The 15640-nt window shown below is 39.6% G+C and overlaps 1 protein-coding gene across 2 annotated transcripts in view; it reads right to left on the bottom strand.

Annotated features, from left to right (window-relative positions):
* Positions 1-276: 276 nt before the first annotated feature.
* Positions 277-15640, bottom strand: part of CCDC83 (coiled-coil domain containing 83) — a 39648-nt gene continuing 24284 nt past the window's right edge. The window contains exons 6-10 of one of the 2 annotated variants that reach the window (XM_032393617.1): positions 12915-12983; positions 7511-7632; positions 4249-4335; positions 3568-3760; positions 277-840 (exon numbers count right to left, since the gene is read on the bottom strand). In XM_032393617.1, coding sequence (XP_032249508.1) covers positions 679-840; positions 3568-3760; positions 4249-4335; positions 7511-7632; positions 12915-12983 — 633 coding nt within the window. In that variant the 3' untranslated portion in view covers positions 277-678. Of the gene's footprint in view, positions 841-3567; positions 3771-4248; positions 4336-7510; positions 7633-12914; positions 12984-15640 lie in introns of both variants that reach the window. The other variant, XM_032393615.1, reaches the window with a different exon arrangement.

The following is a 15640-nucleotide window of genomic DNA, read 5'->3' as shown; positions in this document are numbered from 1 at the left end:
GCTTGATGTGGGGCTGGACACGGCACTCCACACAGGGCTCCACATGGGTCTCTATCACAGGACCCTGAGATCATGACCTGAGCCGAACTCATGAGTCTGCTGCTTAACCAACTGAACCACCCAGGTGCCCCCAGCAGTTTAGACTTAACAGAACTGAGAGGAGAGGGATCTCACTCTTGGAATATTTTTATATAATAAATTACCACTCTCAAATTCATTTGTTTCTAAAGTGTTTTATATTTATTATAAATAGTGTTAGGTTAAAGAAGAATAGGCTTGAATTGTGGACTGGCTGTCTATCATTCAGTGCTCTCAGAGGCAAAGCTGTGTAGCCAGTGCTATACAAGTCTCTGAATTTGTCTTAGAAAGCTTCTAACTGAACTGTTTCATATTGGAACCATAGATGAAGCAGCAGATTTTAAGTGGTAAGGAGACTCATCTTGGGCCCATTATCATTTTTCTGAATACTTGGATATGGAAATATAAAGTGTACTCTCATTTTTGTCATGCAGGTAAATGAACAGCTTGGAACTTTGATTTTAAATGCCATTATGACCTTTAGAAATAACAACTGGCTTAAAAACAAACCAAAATGTAAATAAAATGGGCAAATAATACACTTCAGTTCCCAATGAACATTTGTAAGGAAAAGTTATTTTTACTTTGCAGCATTTGGTCTTAGAGAAAAGACTTCATCATTTTATATGTGATGCGGCTTTCTGGGCTCCTGACATCTTCATAGCATTTGACTGGAATTTCTTTCTCTTGAAAATGAATGGGCATTTTCTTGCTCTCCACACTCATGAGCTTCACTTGCAAGGGACCCAGGTTTACATAATCCTATGGTGAACAGACACATAAGAGAATAGGAGAGGTTATCCAACCAAGTTACCAGTCTTAATAGTTAGGTTTCCTTTATTATAGTTGGCCTTTATCTGACAGATTTCATTGTCCTCTTAATTGCCTGAATAACATGTGAAATATGTTTATATACCCAGTGGGGTATGGTAGGCAAGATCTCCCAAAGAGCAGGCAGCAAGGCCAACAAGGCTTGTCTTTTGGGGAGTAGGGTGGAGGGCACCAATTAGAGTGGGGAAATACATTCTCTCAAAGTCTTTAATTGGTAGAAGAAAGTGTTGGCTGTATATATGTAGCCCTCTGCTGGCCAGGATATAACCACAGCAGACTTTTCTATATTATTCAAGAACAATGGGAAGGATTTGTAAACATCACTTTGACTATATATATATTCTAATATTAAGCAAATTCTCCATGAATTTTTCACTTTTCACAGGACCATTGGCTACTGTATAGGTAAAACTGACCATATTCTGCCAAACTAACTATAGTTTAAGATATCAGCAAATGGAATTAGAAATGTAATTTACATGAAATACCAGCCAACCCAATACTGGGTTGAAACAGCTCAGACCCTACCCAGCATGCCTTCCTCTTAGAAGCCTCCTCAAGCCATAGCTCTCTCTTTTGAATTCCTTCAACATTTCAGCAAACCTTTCCTGAGTGCCCACTTTGTACCAGGCCCTGTAACCAAGTGCTGAGGTGCAATGATAAGGTCACAGACCGACTGGTCAGGGAGACAGATACAGGTGCTACATTCCTCTTGTACAGTAATTAGTGATTTTCTAATCTGTCTTCTAGCATGTAAACAATTTGAGGGGAGGGCCTGCCATATAGGCATCTTTGAAACTTCATTTCTTCCTGTTCTCCCCATAAATTCCCAAACATCTAACAAGTACCTGGCATGTTGTGGGGTTTTCAAGAAACATTTATTAGAATTTAGGAAAATCACAGAATGAAAAAGGAAGGCATTGTTTTATTTCTCAAAAATGCTTATAGTTGTATTTACTGTTTTTTTTTTAATTTACTGTGTTTTTAAAATATGTAATTATAGAGCTACAATAAATGTAAGATAGGAGAAAAACAAATTGATGGATGTCTCCAACATATTTCAGAGTCTGCTCAAGCTGTCATGACAAAATATCGTAGACCAACTGGCTTACACAGCAGACATTTAGTTCTCACAGTCTGGAGACTGGGAAATTCAAGATCAGGGTGCCAGCATGGTTGAGTTCTGGTAAGCGTTCTCTTTCTGGCTTGCAGATGGTTGCCTTCTCGCTGTGTCCTTACAAGACAGAGCCTCTTCTTACAAGCCACAGTCCTATCAGATTGGGGCTCCATCGTTTTGGCCTCATTTAACCTTAATTACCTCCTAAAGACCCTATCTCTAGATTGGGTGTTAGGGTTTCAACATGTGAATTTGGTGGGTGTAGGAGTGGGGATGGGGATCCAGTTCAGTCCATAGCATACACAGTGCCATTTCCACCATCAAAAACCTCCATGGAAAATAAGAAGGTCTTTCATTCACCCAAATGGTATGTGATTTTGGAATTTTGTAGACAACTGTCCACTAGCCTGAGGTCATGATAACATACCAAGTGTCATGATTTCAAGACCCCCATGGTGGTGTTTGAATGCAATAGAGACTAGAACTTTAGTCTTTAAATTGTCACTTGATGTTAGCAGGACTGAGTTGTGGTTATCTAAAATGGCTTTTATTGATTTTTTCAGTTTCTTCTGTTTTCATACAGCACTCTTTCTCCTACCAGACTTTAAGTTCTAGGAGAATTTTTAAAGTTATTGGTAGTACCAAGAATGAAAATGTCAAGGGGTGGATATGGGAGTAATTGGAATGTAGCAAAAAGGTTTTAAAATTAAAAAGCCTTGATACTCCAGTTTTCACCTAATATGGTATATGTGGCAGTTTGTACTTTCCAAAGAGGGCCATACTAATAGATATCCTGTCCCACATGCCTTTCCTACAATGTGGTGCTCCTTCCTCTTCCAGATGCAGGAGCTACATTCCCTCCCCTTGGGTGGAACTTTGTAACTACATCAACCAATAGAATATGAGGGAAGGGATGGTGTATGATTTCCAAATCTAAGTCATATAAAATATTGCAGCTTTCACCATGGTCTCTGGTATTGCTTGTTTTGGGAGAAGGCAGACACCATAACAGAAACAATAAAGGCAACCCATGGAGAAGCCCATGTGAAGAACAGAGGCTCCCAGCTTAGCCAGCATTAGCTTGCCCAGCCATGAGTGAGCCACCTTGGAAGTAGATCCTCCTGCCCCAATCAAGCCTTCAGATGACTGTTGCCCCTGCTGACATATGACGTATGACTGCAACTGCCTGAGGGCCCAAGTGAGCACTGTCCATTGGAGCCTTTCCCAAATTCCTAACCAACAGAAGCCATGGAAGAGAATCAATGATAATTGTTATAAGCCACTAAGTTTGGAGGTAATTTGTTATACAGCATTAGATAACTTACATGGTATACTAGGAATGTAACTCTGTTAATGAATATATGTAGCAAATTGCACAAGGGTAGAAGTGAAAATTCTATCTAATGAGAGATGTGAATGGTGGGCAAATTTTACTAATAAGTGCAAATAGAATTTTTCAGTATCCATGTTTTAGGTTAATTTTCTCCATTAATTAATAAAACGGCATTCTCTTAGTACTCAAAATTTTTCATGAATCTTACCTTGAAATCCTGCTCATCCTCATATGGTAAGTATTTCATATCAGAGGTCCCAAAGTCTACACATGAGTTGTTTTCTTCATCTGTCTTCAGTTGCTTGGCATATCCAATACCATGCTCATGACTGACATATAAAGCACCACTCTCCACTGATGAGCTTGTGATGTCTCTACCTTTTACTTCTGCAGGTTGCAATGTTGGGATGAATACAAAGAAATTGGTTATTTGGGGACAGATAAAAATGAAAATACATTACACACTTTGTCACACTTTTAATTTGAAAGAGCTTTGAGAAATGTAGGATCTATGTATTAAGGTGAGAGTGAGTCCCATGTTTAGAATCTCTATCTAAGTTGTATTCCCTTCTGTTAGCAGATAGCTTTTGGTAATCATATGGTAACTTATGTGCATGTTGGTATTTTGGTTGGTTGACTGAACTGGAACCAAAAACACACCAGTGTAGACAGCACCCCATCCCTCCCCACCAGTATTTATGTAGTTCACTGTGAAACATGGTGACTTTAATTTGAAAATAGGACTAGAGAAAGCTGCAAGAAGAGAAATATGGAGAAGCTAGCCTGTATCCATTCCCTGAATAGCTCTTGGGTATGAGGTACCTGTCTATAATAGATGCTCAATAAGTATTTGTTAAATTTTTTTAAAAAACCCTATCACCATTAAAATAAAATAATACCTTCATATATTTCTGGCAACTCCAAAGGCACTTCAGGTGGCACTGTCAGTCCAGCAGCTTGAGTAAGATATAGTTGCCTAAAAAGAACAAATGAGAAAAGCAGTCTGTCAGTCCACAAATATTATACCATCTGCTCACTGGTGTCTATCTCTCTGGTAGGTGTTGGAGACACATAGATGAAAAATGAGACATAGTTTCTACCTTTGAGGAGCATGAGGCTCAGTGGGGTGGCAGACAGGCTTACAGTATTTTAGGGTGATGGTCTCTACCCTGATGGTGAGTGGTGGAGTGTGAGAAATGCTAGGGGGACAAAGAGAAGAAGCACCTGATTGAGCTTTAGGAGGTCAGGGAAGGTTTCCAGGAGGAGACGGTACCTGAGCTGAGTCTTGAAGAACCAGGGGCTCTTTGCCAGGGAAGGGCTTGGGGTGAGGAAGGGCAGTGAGTGATAAGGGAATAACACACCGGGAATGAAAGTGAGCATGACACCCATTAGGGTGCTGTTGTAGTAATCCAGGGGAGGAACAGGTGTGGCCTGAATGGATGGTTTTAAAAAGAAGAGAAAAAGAGAAAGACGGCGAGCAGCAGGAATCCCAGATGACATGGAGGTTCCAGCTTGATGATATGGAAAATACTTAAAGAATGTTATTTTATGAAGTTAGTGTTAGATTTGTAGGTATTGGTCCACTTAGCCTCAGTTCTGTGGTGCTGGGGTCCCTGGGCAGTCACCTGTGGTGGACATTTACCTCATCTCCTGTGTCTAACAGATACTATGATGTTCTATGTGAGTTGTGAAGGGAGAAGACTGGGGAGCATCGGATGGGAAAGGTAGTAACTCTATTAGCTAAAATACCCCATTCTTCAGCCAAATAGGAAAACAGATTTTTATGTCCTTTGGGCACAGTTTATGTCTATTTCTCACCCCCTTCTAGTATTTTATGAGACTGAGTTCTCAACAGAAAGGTGAAAAGAGAAGTTGCCATAAAATATGCAATATGTACTATATTTCTTTGACTTGAAAATGGCTTATAGTCAAAGCTCCTGAATACACTCAAAGTTATCCTTCTGGAGAAGTAGTGTAACAGATAATTGAGGGTTTACACATTTCTGTTCCTTTATGCAGATCTTTCTAAAATTTCCTAAATACTTGCCTCAAGGAATTTATAATCTGGCAAGGAAGCAGACATTAAATAAGTAATCACGAGTGTGATAAATGCCGGTCATGAAAGAAAAGATTAGGGTGTTACAGAAGCATATGGAGGGGTTCCTAACCCGGTTCTCATGAACATCGCCCATGCTTTCTTTTTGATTGGTCAGCTTTTGAACTCATCTCTCCCAACTCGGAAGCAAGACTAAACACTCAGGTCTCTCACTAAAGAAAAACCAACCCACAAGGCACTGATGAATACTGTCAGTATTACTGAAGATTTTTGGGGGGGCTAGGGGTTAAACATGAAACAACTTCACGAAAACTTCATTGAAAGTTTCTCATCTCCTTGCCGGTCACTGCCAAGTTCTCTCTGGCCAGTGAAAGGATTCCCCTTTGTATAACTAGCCATTCCCATCCGTGGCAGCACCAAACTAGATACCGCGGACTGAGCCCACCAAAGCGGCAAGTGGGGTTGGCACTTGGGAGGGTAGCTCCTTCCTAAGGTTGGGCCTGTTCAGAAACGAAGGAAGGACGACAGTGGAGGCAGGTAGAGCCGCGGTTGTGAGCCCCGGCGCCAGCAGCGGCTGCAGAGATCAGACCCGCGGGCTAAGAGGCGGTGGCAGCAGCTGGAGCACAGGAGCCTGGAGCTGGACACCTGATCAGAGAGGAGAGGGCTGGCAAGAGCGCGTCGCCTACTGGCGGTACAATGAGGCCCGCAGCCCCTAGGACTCCTCGAGGGCATCAGCTCAAGAGACTGGGAATTCAGGAGTCCAGTCAACAGTCGATTCCTTCAGCCCAACTGCCCGCCGCCTCTGCACTGGTGTCTGCCTCTCCAGGGCAGCATGCAGACATGGTGCAGGGGAGCTGGTGGCCCCTTGTCTGTCCTGCCCCGTGGGACTTTCAGCCTGTAATGCAACTGCACTATCTCCCTGTCTCCATCCTTGTATCTCTTAGCCCAGCAAACGGAACCCCACAACTTACCTGTAGCTACCCTTCTTGGAACACATCGGGAAGTTTGTAAACAAAAGATACTCTATTATGTCACAAACAGTATTTTTCCATGCCACACAGGTGGCAGGAACTACTCAGGAACTTTTTGTGGCCCTTTCACCGCGTTGAATTTCTCTGCTTTAACTCCTAGACCAAGACATTTGTTTCCCATCTTCCACATGTACACCCTGCATTAGTGTGATCCGTTTCTCTTCTCTTCCTAAACATGCTACTATTCGGTTTGGTTCTTGTTTCTGATGACTTGCCCAAATAATCATCACCACTCTGAATTTTAATTCCATATTCCAGGGCCCTAGTTTTCCTCCAGACTGGTGTGTTAAGAATTCTTTTGTCAGGGCGCCTGGGTGGCTCAGTTGATTAAGCGACTGCCTTCGGCTCAGGTCATGATCCTGGAGTCCCTGGATCGAGTCCCGCATCGGGCTCCCTGCTCGGCAGGGAGTCTGCTTCTCCCTCTGACCCTCCCCCCTCTCATGTGCTCTCTCTCATTTTCTCTCTCTCAAATAAATAAATAAATAAAATCTTTAAAAAAAAAAAAAATTCTTTTGTCAGGTCAGAAAAAGAGAGAACCTAAAATACACATTTGGTTTCTCTTGTGCAGGAATAAATGTGACTTGGAATGCCAGGCTATTTTCTCTACCTCGAAGGTAGTTTGACTCTTCCACTAACTATCAAAGGAAACAATGTTAACAGTCCACAAGGTAACCGGAAGCCCAGAAGACCTCCAGGAAGCTACCACAAAGCTGATCACTTCCTCCTTTGGGCTAACTCCACACCTCATCCATCTTCTGCTGCACTGGTCTGCTTTTATTTTTATGCCCATTTTCCCTGCTGACCTGGAGGCTTTTGAAGGTCAGCAGTTGTGATGTTCCTGTTAAGTGTTTGTTATTAAGACTACAGTGCATTGTTAAAAAAAGCAAGCCAAAGTTTGCACTGTACCAACAGTTGACATTCACCATGGCCGTTTTGTGAGTCCCTTCCTTTGCAACTACTGCCATCCAGCTAGAACATTAAAAAATTAAATCATCTTTTAAAAATAACTTTTTACAGATACAAATGTTTACAAACTACTTTCTAGATATGCTAATGACTTTCACCTGGGTATTTTGAGATCCACAAGTCTACAGTTGAATAGTTGATCAATAAGCACCAAATTTTCTTCTTCCAGTTCATGAATAGTATTTTCCAATTTTTCAACTTCCTTCCTGTGATTTGCAATCTGTTCTCAGAAGAGAATGGAGGGATGTTGGTATTTGTTGACTTAGTTCTACCTAGTCTTCTGTAAGAAATTCAACTCCTAAAAGTCCATTTGCCTGAGGGGAAGATCTATCCTGTATTATTTATTACTGGGTTTGCTTTGTCCTTCCTCTCTAAGAAGGAATGGGTGGGTCTCTTTTCCAGATTGTTTGCAGAACTTGTTTGCATGGTTAGGCAGTTATTAGTGAATGGCAGGAATTGTCCTTTCCTACCCTTCAGAAACATCCCAGGACCTCTCTATGTGCTGGAGGTAGAGATAAACATGAAAATAAGACTAATTAACTTATCATTGTGGTTAAATGGGGAAGATGGTGATAAAAACAAAAAGCAGTATGATCAAACCATAATGGAAGATGCTCAGGTACTGTGGGAAGTTCACTGTAGGTCTGGGGTAGGGGGTAAGGGAGAATTAATAGAGGAGATGACATCTAATCTGGATTTTGAAGACCAAGTTGGGATTCTCCAGGCAACAAAAGGGGGTATACTCTACGCAGAAGGAACCACATGTTAGGCACAATTATTTTGGTGTAGATAGATACAAAGTGGAAGTGGGGAGAAGTAGGAGAGAAACTGGACAATTAGGGAAATAATGCTAAAGGGTCTGGTTTTTATTTTGCAGATGATGGAAGGTCATGGATAGACATAGCAGGTTTGATGTTTACTAAAGAAATATGGCTAACTTAATTAAAAATGAACAAAATTTGCTGCTTCTCTTGATGGAATTCCCATCAGTCTTTAAGAAGTGTATTTTGGAAACTTTATCTAAAAAGGCTTGGATAGTGGGAAAGATATATAGGATGTTACTAGACAGAACTCCCGTTTCACCTCTCTGCCCGCCTCATATACATATACATATACATATACAGGTGCTGCATTAAGAGGTGCTCACGGAGAGAGGTCAGGACGATAGAAGAATTAGAAGCAAGAGTATAGAAGAGGGCACCTGGGTGGCTCAGTCGGTTAAACAACTGACTCTTGATTTCAGCTCAGGTCATAATCTCGGGGTTGTGAGATCAAGCCCCATGTCTGCTCTGGGCTCAGCGAGGAGTCTGCTTGAGATTCTCTCTCCCTCTCCCTCTGCCCCTCCCCCCAAGCATACTCTCTCTTTCTGTCTCTAAAATAAATAAATAAGTAAATCTTTTTTAAAAAAAGAGTATAAAAAAGAAAGTGATAGGCTGATGGGAGTAATAGAGATAAACTGGAAAAAGTAAGTATATCAAGGGAATATGATGAAACAAAAGGGTTCAGGGGTTTAGATTCAGTATCTCTTGTTAGGCGTTGCCAAGAGTGTAGCTGAGATGAGAACTTAGATAACTAACATTTTTTATTTGTACTTGAAATTTATTTATTGTATTTTGGAATCTGGAAACATTCTGTAAATTACCACATGCATATCTCTATCACATAAGTCATGTATTAAGTGCTTGAATTCCTACTATGGGCAAGGTTCTGTGTGAGACATAGAAGGATACAAAAGTGAATAAGGCATGGAAAGTTTCCCTCAAAGAGGTTTACAATCCAGTGAACAAATACACAAATAACTGTAACATAAAATAATATTAATGCCATAGAAAAGGCTCAAATATTGCTGGTGGCTTGGAGTTTGAAAGAAAAGCATATATTATTTACCTGCCTTAAACTACTTAGCAAACCATTTAAGTCCATGATACTAAATTAGAAAGCAAGGGGTTGGTGCTTTAGCATCTCGTGTGTTGGGAGATAATCAGCTTGATTATAGGCTTGAATGCCTTAAGGAAAAGTTAATAATTTTCAAATGTCAAAGGATGAGAAAGAAATTATATTTAGAGGTTGTAAACAGAAGGAATGGATAGAACATTTGGAAATGTTTGACCCAAGGGTTTGACATGCTTGGGAGGCAGTACACACAGTTCTTGGTCTCCTTCCAAAGCTGGGAATGAAGAGGGCCCTTTCGGGGATTTAAGTCCGATCTTTCAAGCTAAGGATATCTTGTGGCATCACTTACCCCTTTGGACTACTAACTAAGGTTCTCAACAATTACTATCTCCTTTCTAGCCTTTTGAAATATTAGGGAAATGAAAACTAGTTCTTTTTTATAGCCATATAAATACCTTTAAATTTCTAGGGTAAGAAAGTAAAAAGGAGGAAGTAGAAGACTGCTTTTCCCTCCCTATCCTTGCTTCTCCCCAGATACCCAAGAAACGTACTTTAGAAATTGAGAAAGATAATTTAGTTTAAACTATTGTAAGTCAGAGACCTAGGATCCTGAATTAAATGTGTGCTCTTGAAAATTTCCCCTGCAAGATCCAAGTTAGCTTCATGCCTCCTCACACTTGAAACTCTTATTGCTAACCCCTTTGAATCCCTTTGTCTAGTTTTATTGGCTTTCTATTTGTTGAGTGAGTCTAAGTCATTTGGAAATTTCAGTTTTCTTCATTTCCTTAATAAGCATGCTAAATAAAACCAGATAATGGAAGTCATGCATGGGACGTTTCATAGCCTTCCCACAGGTCTAAGTTTTTGCTTATTGTTGAAAGATAGTTAAATGGAGAAATACTTTCAGGAGGTCCATTATTGAATATCCCTTGTTACTCATTCTAAACCTTCCTCAAAGAAATTAATTGACATACATTATTCCATTTCCAGGCAATTTTCAATTCTTGTGATAATACTTATAACCAGAGATGGTTTTAATTAATTTTGTGAGTAAATGTAATAATGCTAAAATAAATACTTATTGAAATAAGGAGAAATTAAATCTATTAAATTTCTTTAAAATTATTTGTTCTTTATTACTAAGCTCTTTTGCTCATGATTTAATTAAACTTGACATTTTTTTCTTGTCTTTTATTTCTACTGAATCATGAGAAGTAAAAAATAAAACGAAACAGAATGTAATTTGTGGCTTTAGTAGGAAGGATCAAGACACCAAAAAAGCCTTTATTATCAGTCAGATATAAATTTTTACAGTTATTTTCTCTGAACCTAATATCTATGACATCTTACAAGATTTAAGATTTGAATTGTTAAATTATTATAATTAGGATTATGCTGTTATATTCAATAAAAGTACCAAAACTAAACTCCCTAATATTCTTTAACTGTTAAGCTCACCTTGAGTTGTTTTTTTTTTTTAAGATTTTATTTATTTATTTGAGAGAGGGAGAGAGGTGCATGCACATGAGCAGGGGGAGGGGCAGAGGGAGAGGGAGAAGCAGACTCCCTGCGGAGCAGGGAGTCCAACACACAGGGCTCGATCCCAGCACCCTGAGATCATGACCTGAGCTGAAGACAGACATTTAACCAACTGAGCCACCCAGGCACCCGCTCACCTTGAGTTTTTTAAATCAATATTCATTTTTTAAAAGTGGGGATTCATCTTGATTTATTTTCGAAGTAGTTTGGATTCCTATTTACCATGACTTTATAAGGGCAGCTTAAAGATAATTGTCAATATCATAGAAAGCACATTAATTTTTAAATTCCTTGTTTCCTAGACTCACCAACTCTATTCAGCCTATAAATAGGGGGCAAGGAAAAGAGAAGAGAAGGTGACAGTGACATTTTTACTTCAGGTATCTGAGCAGATGGTGAAAAAGGAGATGCAAGAAGTGAAGATTTAAGGAGAGATTTAATGAATTCTGCTTTAGCGATGTTGACTGCCTTTGGGACATCCATGTGGAAATATTTGGCAGGCAAATAAAAATATAGGTCTAGAGCTATGGACATGCATGTTAGTGCTGAACATGTACATTTGAGAATCATGTACATGTATATAACTTACTAACAAGAGCTGTGTGTAGTTGAAGTGAATTCTTTCAAAAGATAGTGAGTTTTCTTTCATAGATAATATCTGAGCACAGGTTGGGTGACTACTTGTCTGGATATAAAGGGAATTTCAAAGTGGTGAGTCTTGCACATCTTCTGTAGCACCCTGTAACATCTAGGCCAAAGACTATCTGCCTCTTGTATCCAATAACGTGCTCTCACACTTCACCCAAGAGCTAAGCCATGTACTTGATTAATCTCTCCAATGAATATATATATACTCATGGACATCCTTTCATTCAATAACTATTTATGAACATAGATTATTTATTAGTTCTCATGGACATATAATTGAAAAGGCATAGCCTGCTCTGTGCAATGAAGAGACAGATGCATAAACAGCCAATTTCAACATATTTTAACAAGAGTTATGAAACAAGAGAGCACTGAGGAAAAGGACTCAAGACTTTCTGGGGGAAATACAAAATGATTCAGAAAGAAATTAATCACCAAAGTCTGTGCCTAAAAGGAGAGTTGGAGTTTTCCAGGTAGATGAGTGTAAGGAGGGAGGCAGAGGGCCTAGTCTGTACAGTGTAAGGAAAGCAGGACAGTGCCTCATAACAAAGAAGGTCTAGAAGTCCTGCCATGACCACATTCAGCGAGAGCAGGATTGCAGCGCTAGTACAGGGAGACAGGGGGAGCTGAGTCTCAGACAGCACACGGGGCCCACTCGTTCCCACATGTTCTCCAGAAGGAGGTGTGAAGAGAGCCTGATGACCAAGCTAGGAGAGGACGTCGAGACTGCAGTGGGCAGGGGCATCTTGACCACTGACAAATGGCTGTAACTGTGGATTCAGTGTTGGCTGCAACACGATGTCCCAAAGGCCAGAGCAGTCCGTTCAGAAGTCACCAGTGCAGGGAGCAGACAAAGGCACGTCCTATACAGATGAAAGGCAGAGGGAGCAAAGATCCAAAGGAAACCCACAGATCTGAGCCCTCTTTAATGACATGCCCCACAAGAGGGCATGTAAGCCCCACCTCCTTATACAGTAGGGTCCATCTTGGAGAAGAGCAGGGGGAAGTAGGGAAATCTAAATGACTGAACATTTATGCAAAGGAGACCACGTGTCATCCCGAAAGGCAATCTAAAAACAGCAGAGAATGAGGTTAGAATGATCCTTTAGCCTTCCTCCCACCACCCAGAAGGAAGTACGGTTTTGAGGAAGACCAGATCAATTTTAGGGTATAAAGAAGCTTCATATATTTGAGTATATTACATGAATTAGGATGCCAAAAATGATTTCTGGTTGTTACTGAAATTATTGATGGTATTCATTGAGTAACGGTTTGTTATAAGATTAGGATTCCACTTGAATTTTACTTTACCTCAGCTAGTCACAATTCTATGCTTTTCCCATGCCTTTAGCTCATAAATAAAAGTCCTTTCCAGTTCAAAAAAATGAGAAAGAAGAAATTGTTTTTTAAAATTCCGCCTACCTCTCTTTTCAGCCAATCATTCTCCCAGATCTCTCGGTAACTGCCCTTGTCAATGAACCGTATGGCATTCTAAAAGAAAGTTTCTGTATTAAGGGAGACTTGCAACATGGCGATTCACAATCAACTCATCTGATCATTTTACACTATGTTTTGCAATTACTTTGGAAACATATCTAAGAAATTTGCTTCAGTTTTTCTTTGCTCTCATATTATTTTTTGCTGATTCACACTGCCTAATACAGGTGATTCAGAGAACTGGACAATAGTTATCCTTTCAGTTTGGCTTCCATTGTGACTTAATCTGATTGCCATGGTGAAATCAATCATTAAGTGATCTGCTCCATAATTAAGGTGGCTGAACTGCAGGGGTCAAATATTCTTCATGTTTTTGGTCACAGACATAATCCAACATAGAGTAAAAGCATGAATAGATTCTATTACTACCTTTTTAATTAGAAAGACTTCTGTATGTCAATAATAACAATATACGTGTTTATAAACTTAATAGCAAATAATTTCAGGGTAGCTGGACAGTTTCCTGGAAAAAGGCATTTTAGATGAAGAAAACAGGAAAAGCATTACTTTGTCAATAGGTTCATAAAATGTAAATTCATTTTCAATTCTTGTTTATTTATAGTTTTCCCTAAGGGAACTTTATAAAGGATGAAAGATTGTATTTATCTGTGAGATACTTTTATATGGATACCACATTACAAATTCCACATTCAGTAACTAAAGGGCACAACCTAAGGAAGAGAAATTAAGAAAAATCTTATAGATCATAAAGGCAGACAGAAATAACTGAAAAATATGTTAAGAATAAGTTTATCTAAGTCTTAAACGAGTTGGAAGATTTGCAATAATTTTTTTCTTCAAATCATGCTAATTAAACTAAGGGTGCGCCTACATTCCTTAGGAACCAGGAACTTTTATACTGCAGCTGCAACTGGTAACTCTAAAGTGTCCTAGAACACAGAATTTCATTTGAACGAAAGCAGGACACAGCTCATAACTGAAGTTGGCTAATGGTTTAATTTACTAACAGTGGAGCAGGGGTTTTCAATGTTGGGCGCATGTTAGAATCTCCTGGACACTTGGACAAATCCAGAAACCAAGGTGACATCGCAGGCCAATTACATGAGCATCTCTGAGGCACCACATGAGTTAACCAAATTTCTTGGTGACTCCAGTACGCAGCCAAGGTTGCACAACAGTGGATTATCAGAAGCGAAACATATGCTAAAATAGCCAGATAAAATGGGGAAAATTCATTTATGTGTGTGAGTGTTAGGCATTATGTAGAGAAAAGAAAATGTATAGGGTAGTGATTAAGATCAATGATCTGAAGGAAACATCTGGAATGGAATCTAGATTCTGCCACTTGCTCTGGGAAAGCCACAAAAATTTCTCTGTGCTTCAGTGTTCTCATTAGCAAGTCCCTGCCTTATAGGATTGTTGAGAGACATAAATGTAAAATGCTCAGAACAGTATCTAGAACAGTCCTCATTATATATTGAATATGTATATTTGAAATATATTTGATCTACAGATGCATTTTTAATCATCTTAACTATGTTCAGATCATTTTATTGTTGACTTCACCATTTAGTCATATTCACTCACAAAGGGGCTGAATTTTATGGACAGATAAACTATTGGTCAGTTCTCCGTAGTCCTCTATATTTGTATAAATCAGTAAAAATCATGCAGTAGGATAGTAACTGAAAGAATAACTGAACTAACAGTTAAGCAACAAACAATAGCAACTGAAATTCAGTGAAGAACTTTAGAGAAGACCAGATGTTTATGATTCTGAAGAAGAGAGATTCTAGATGAAGAGACAGTCCCAGTGGGGGCCTCACTAACCGAGGAGATAGTCTACAGACAGGGAAGGAGAGTGAAAACAAAGGGATTAGAAAACATATAAAGTTGGAAATTATATCTCAAACTTTTTTTTTAAAGATTTTTATTTATTTGTCAGAGAGAGCGCTTGTGTGTATAAGCAGGGGGAGTGTCAGGGCGCAGGGAGAAGCAGACTCCCTGCTGAGCAAGGAGCCCAACGTGGGACTCAATCCCAGGACCCTGGGATCTTGACCAGGCTGAAGGCAGACGCTTAACCGACTGAGCCACCCAGGCGTCCCTCAAACATTTTTTTATACCCCAAAATGTTAAAGCTCTGGCCATGTAAAGTGTACTCTTTTAGGTTTGGATATATATGACAGTACTTTTTTTTTTTTTTTAAGATTTTATTTATTTATTCGACAGAGAGAGACACAATGAGAGAGGGAACACAAGCAGGGGGAGTGGGAGAAGGAGAAGCAGGCTTCCTGCGGAGCAGGGAGCCCGATGCGGGGCTCGATCCCAGGACCCTGGGATCATGACCTGAGCCGAAGGCAGACGCTTAACAACTGAGCCACCTAGGTGCCCCTATGACAGTACTTTTTAGACAAATCATATTTCATTCTATAATGCATCCAAAACTTTTATTTAATAATTTGTTGTAGCCATTATTATTACTTAAAAATAACTGGATAATAAGTTACTGAGCTCTTGTTCCTTATGAGACACTATGCTACTTAAATCATCTCATTTAATCCCCATACTATTCTTTAAAGGTAAATATCATTATTGCCCCTTTTTTTAAAAATTAGGAAACTGGAGCCCAGAAAAGTCAAGTAACAAATTTAGTTTATATTCCCAGTAAGTGGAAGAACCATGATTTAAAC

Source organism: Phoca vitulina, unplaced genomic scaffold, assembly GCF_004348235.1.
Source record: "Phoca vitulina isolate PV1807 unplaced genomic scaffold, GSC_HSeal_1.0 scaffold74, whole genome shotgun sequence".
Classification (NCBI taxonomy): domain Eukaryota; kingdom Metazoa; phylum Chordata; class Mammalia; order Carnivora; family Phocidae; genus Phoca; species Phoca vitulina.
This window is presented reverse-complemented; position numbering and strand designations above follow the sequence as displayed.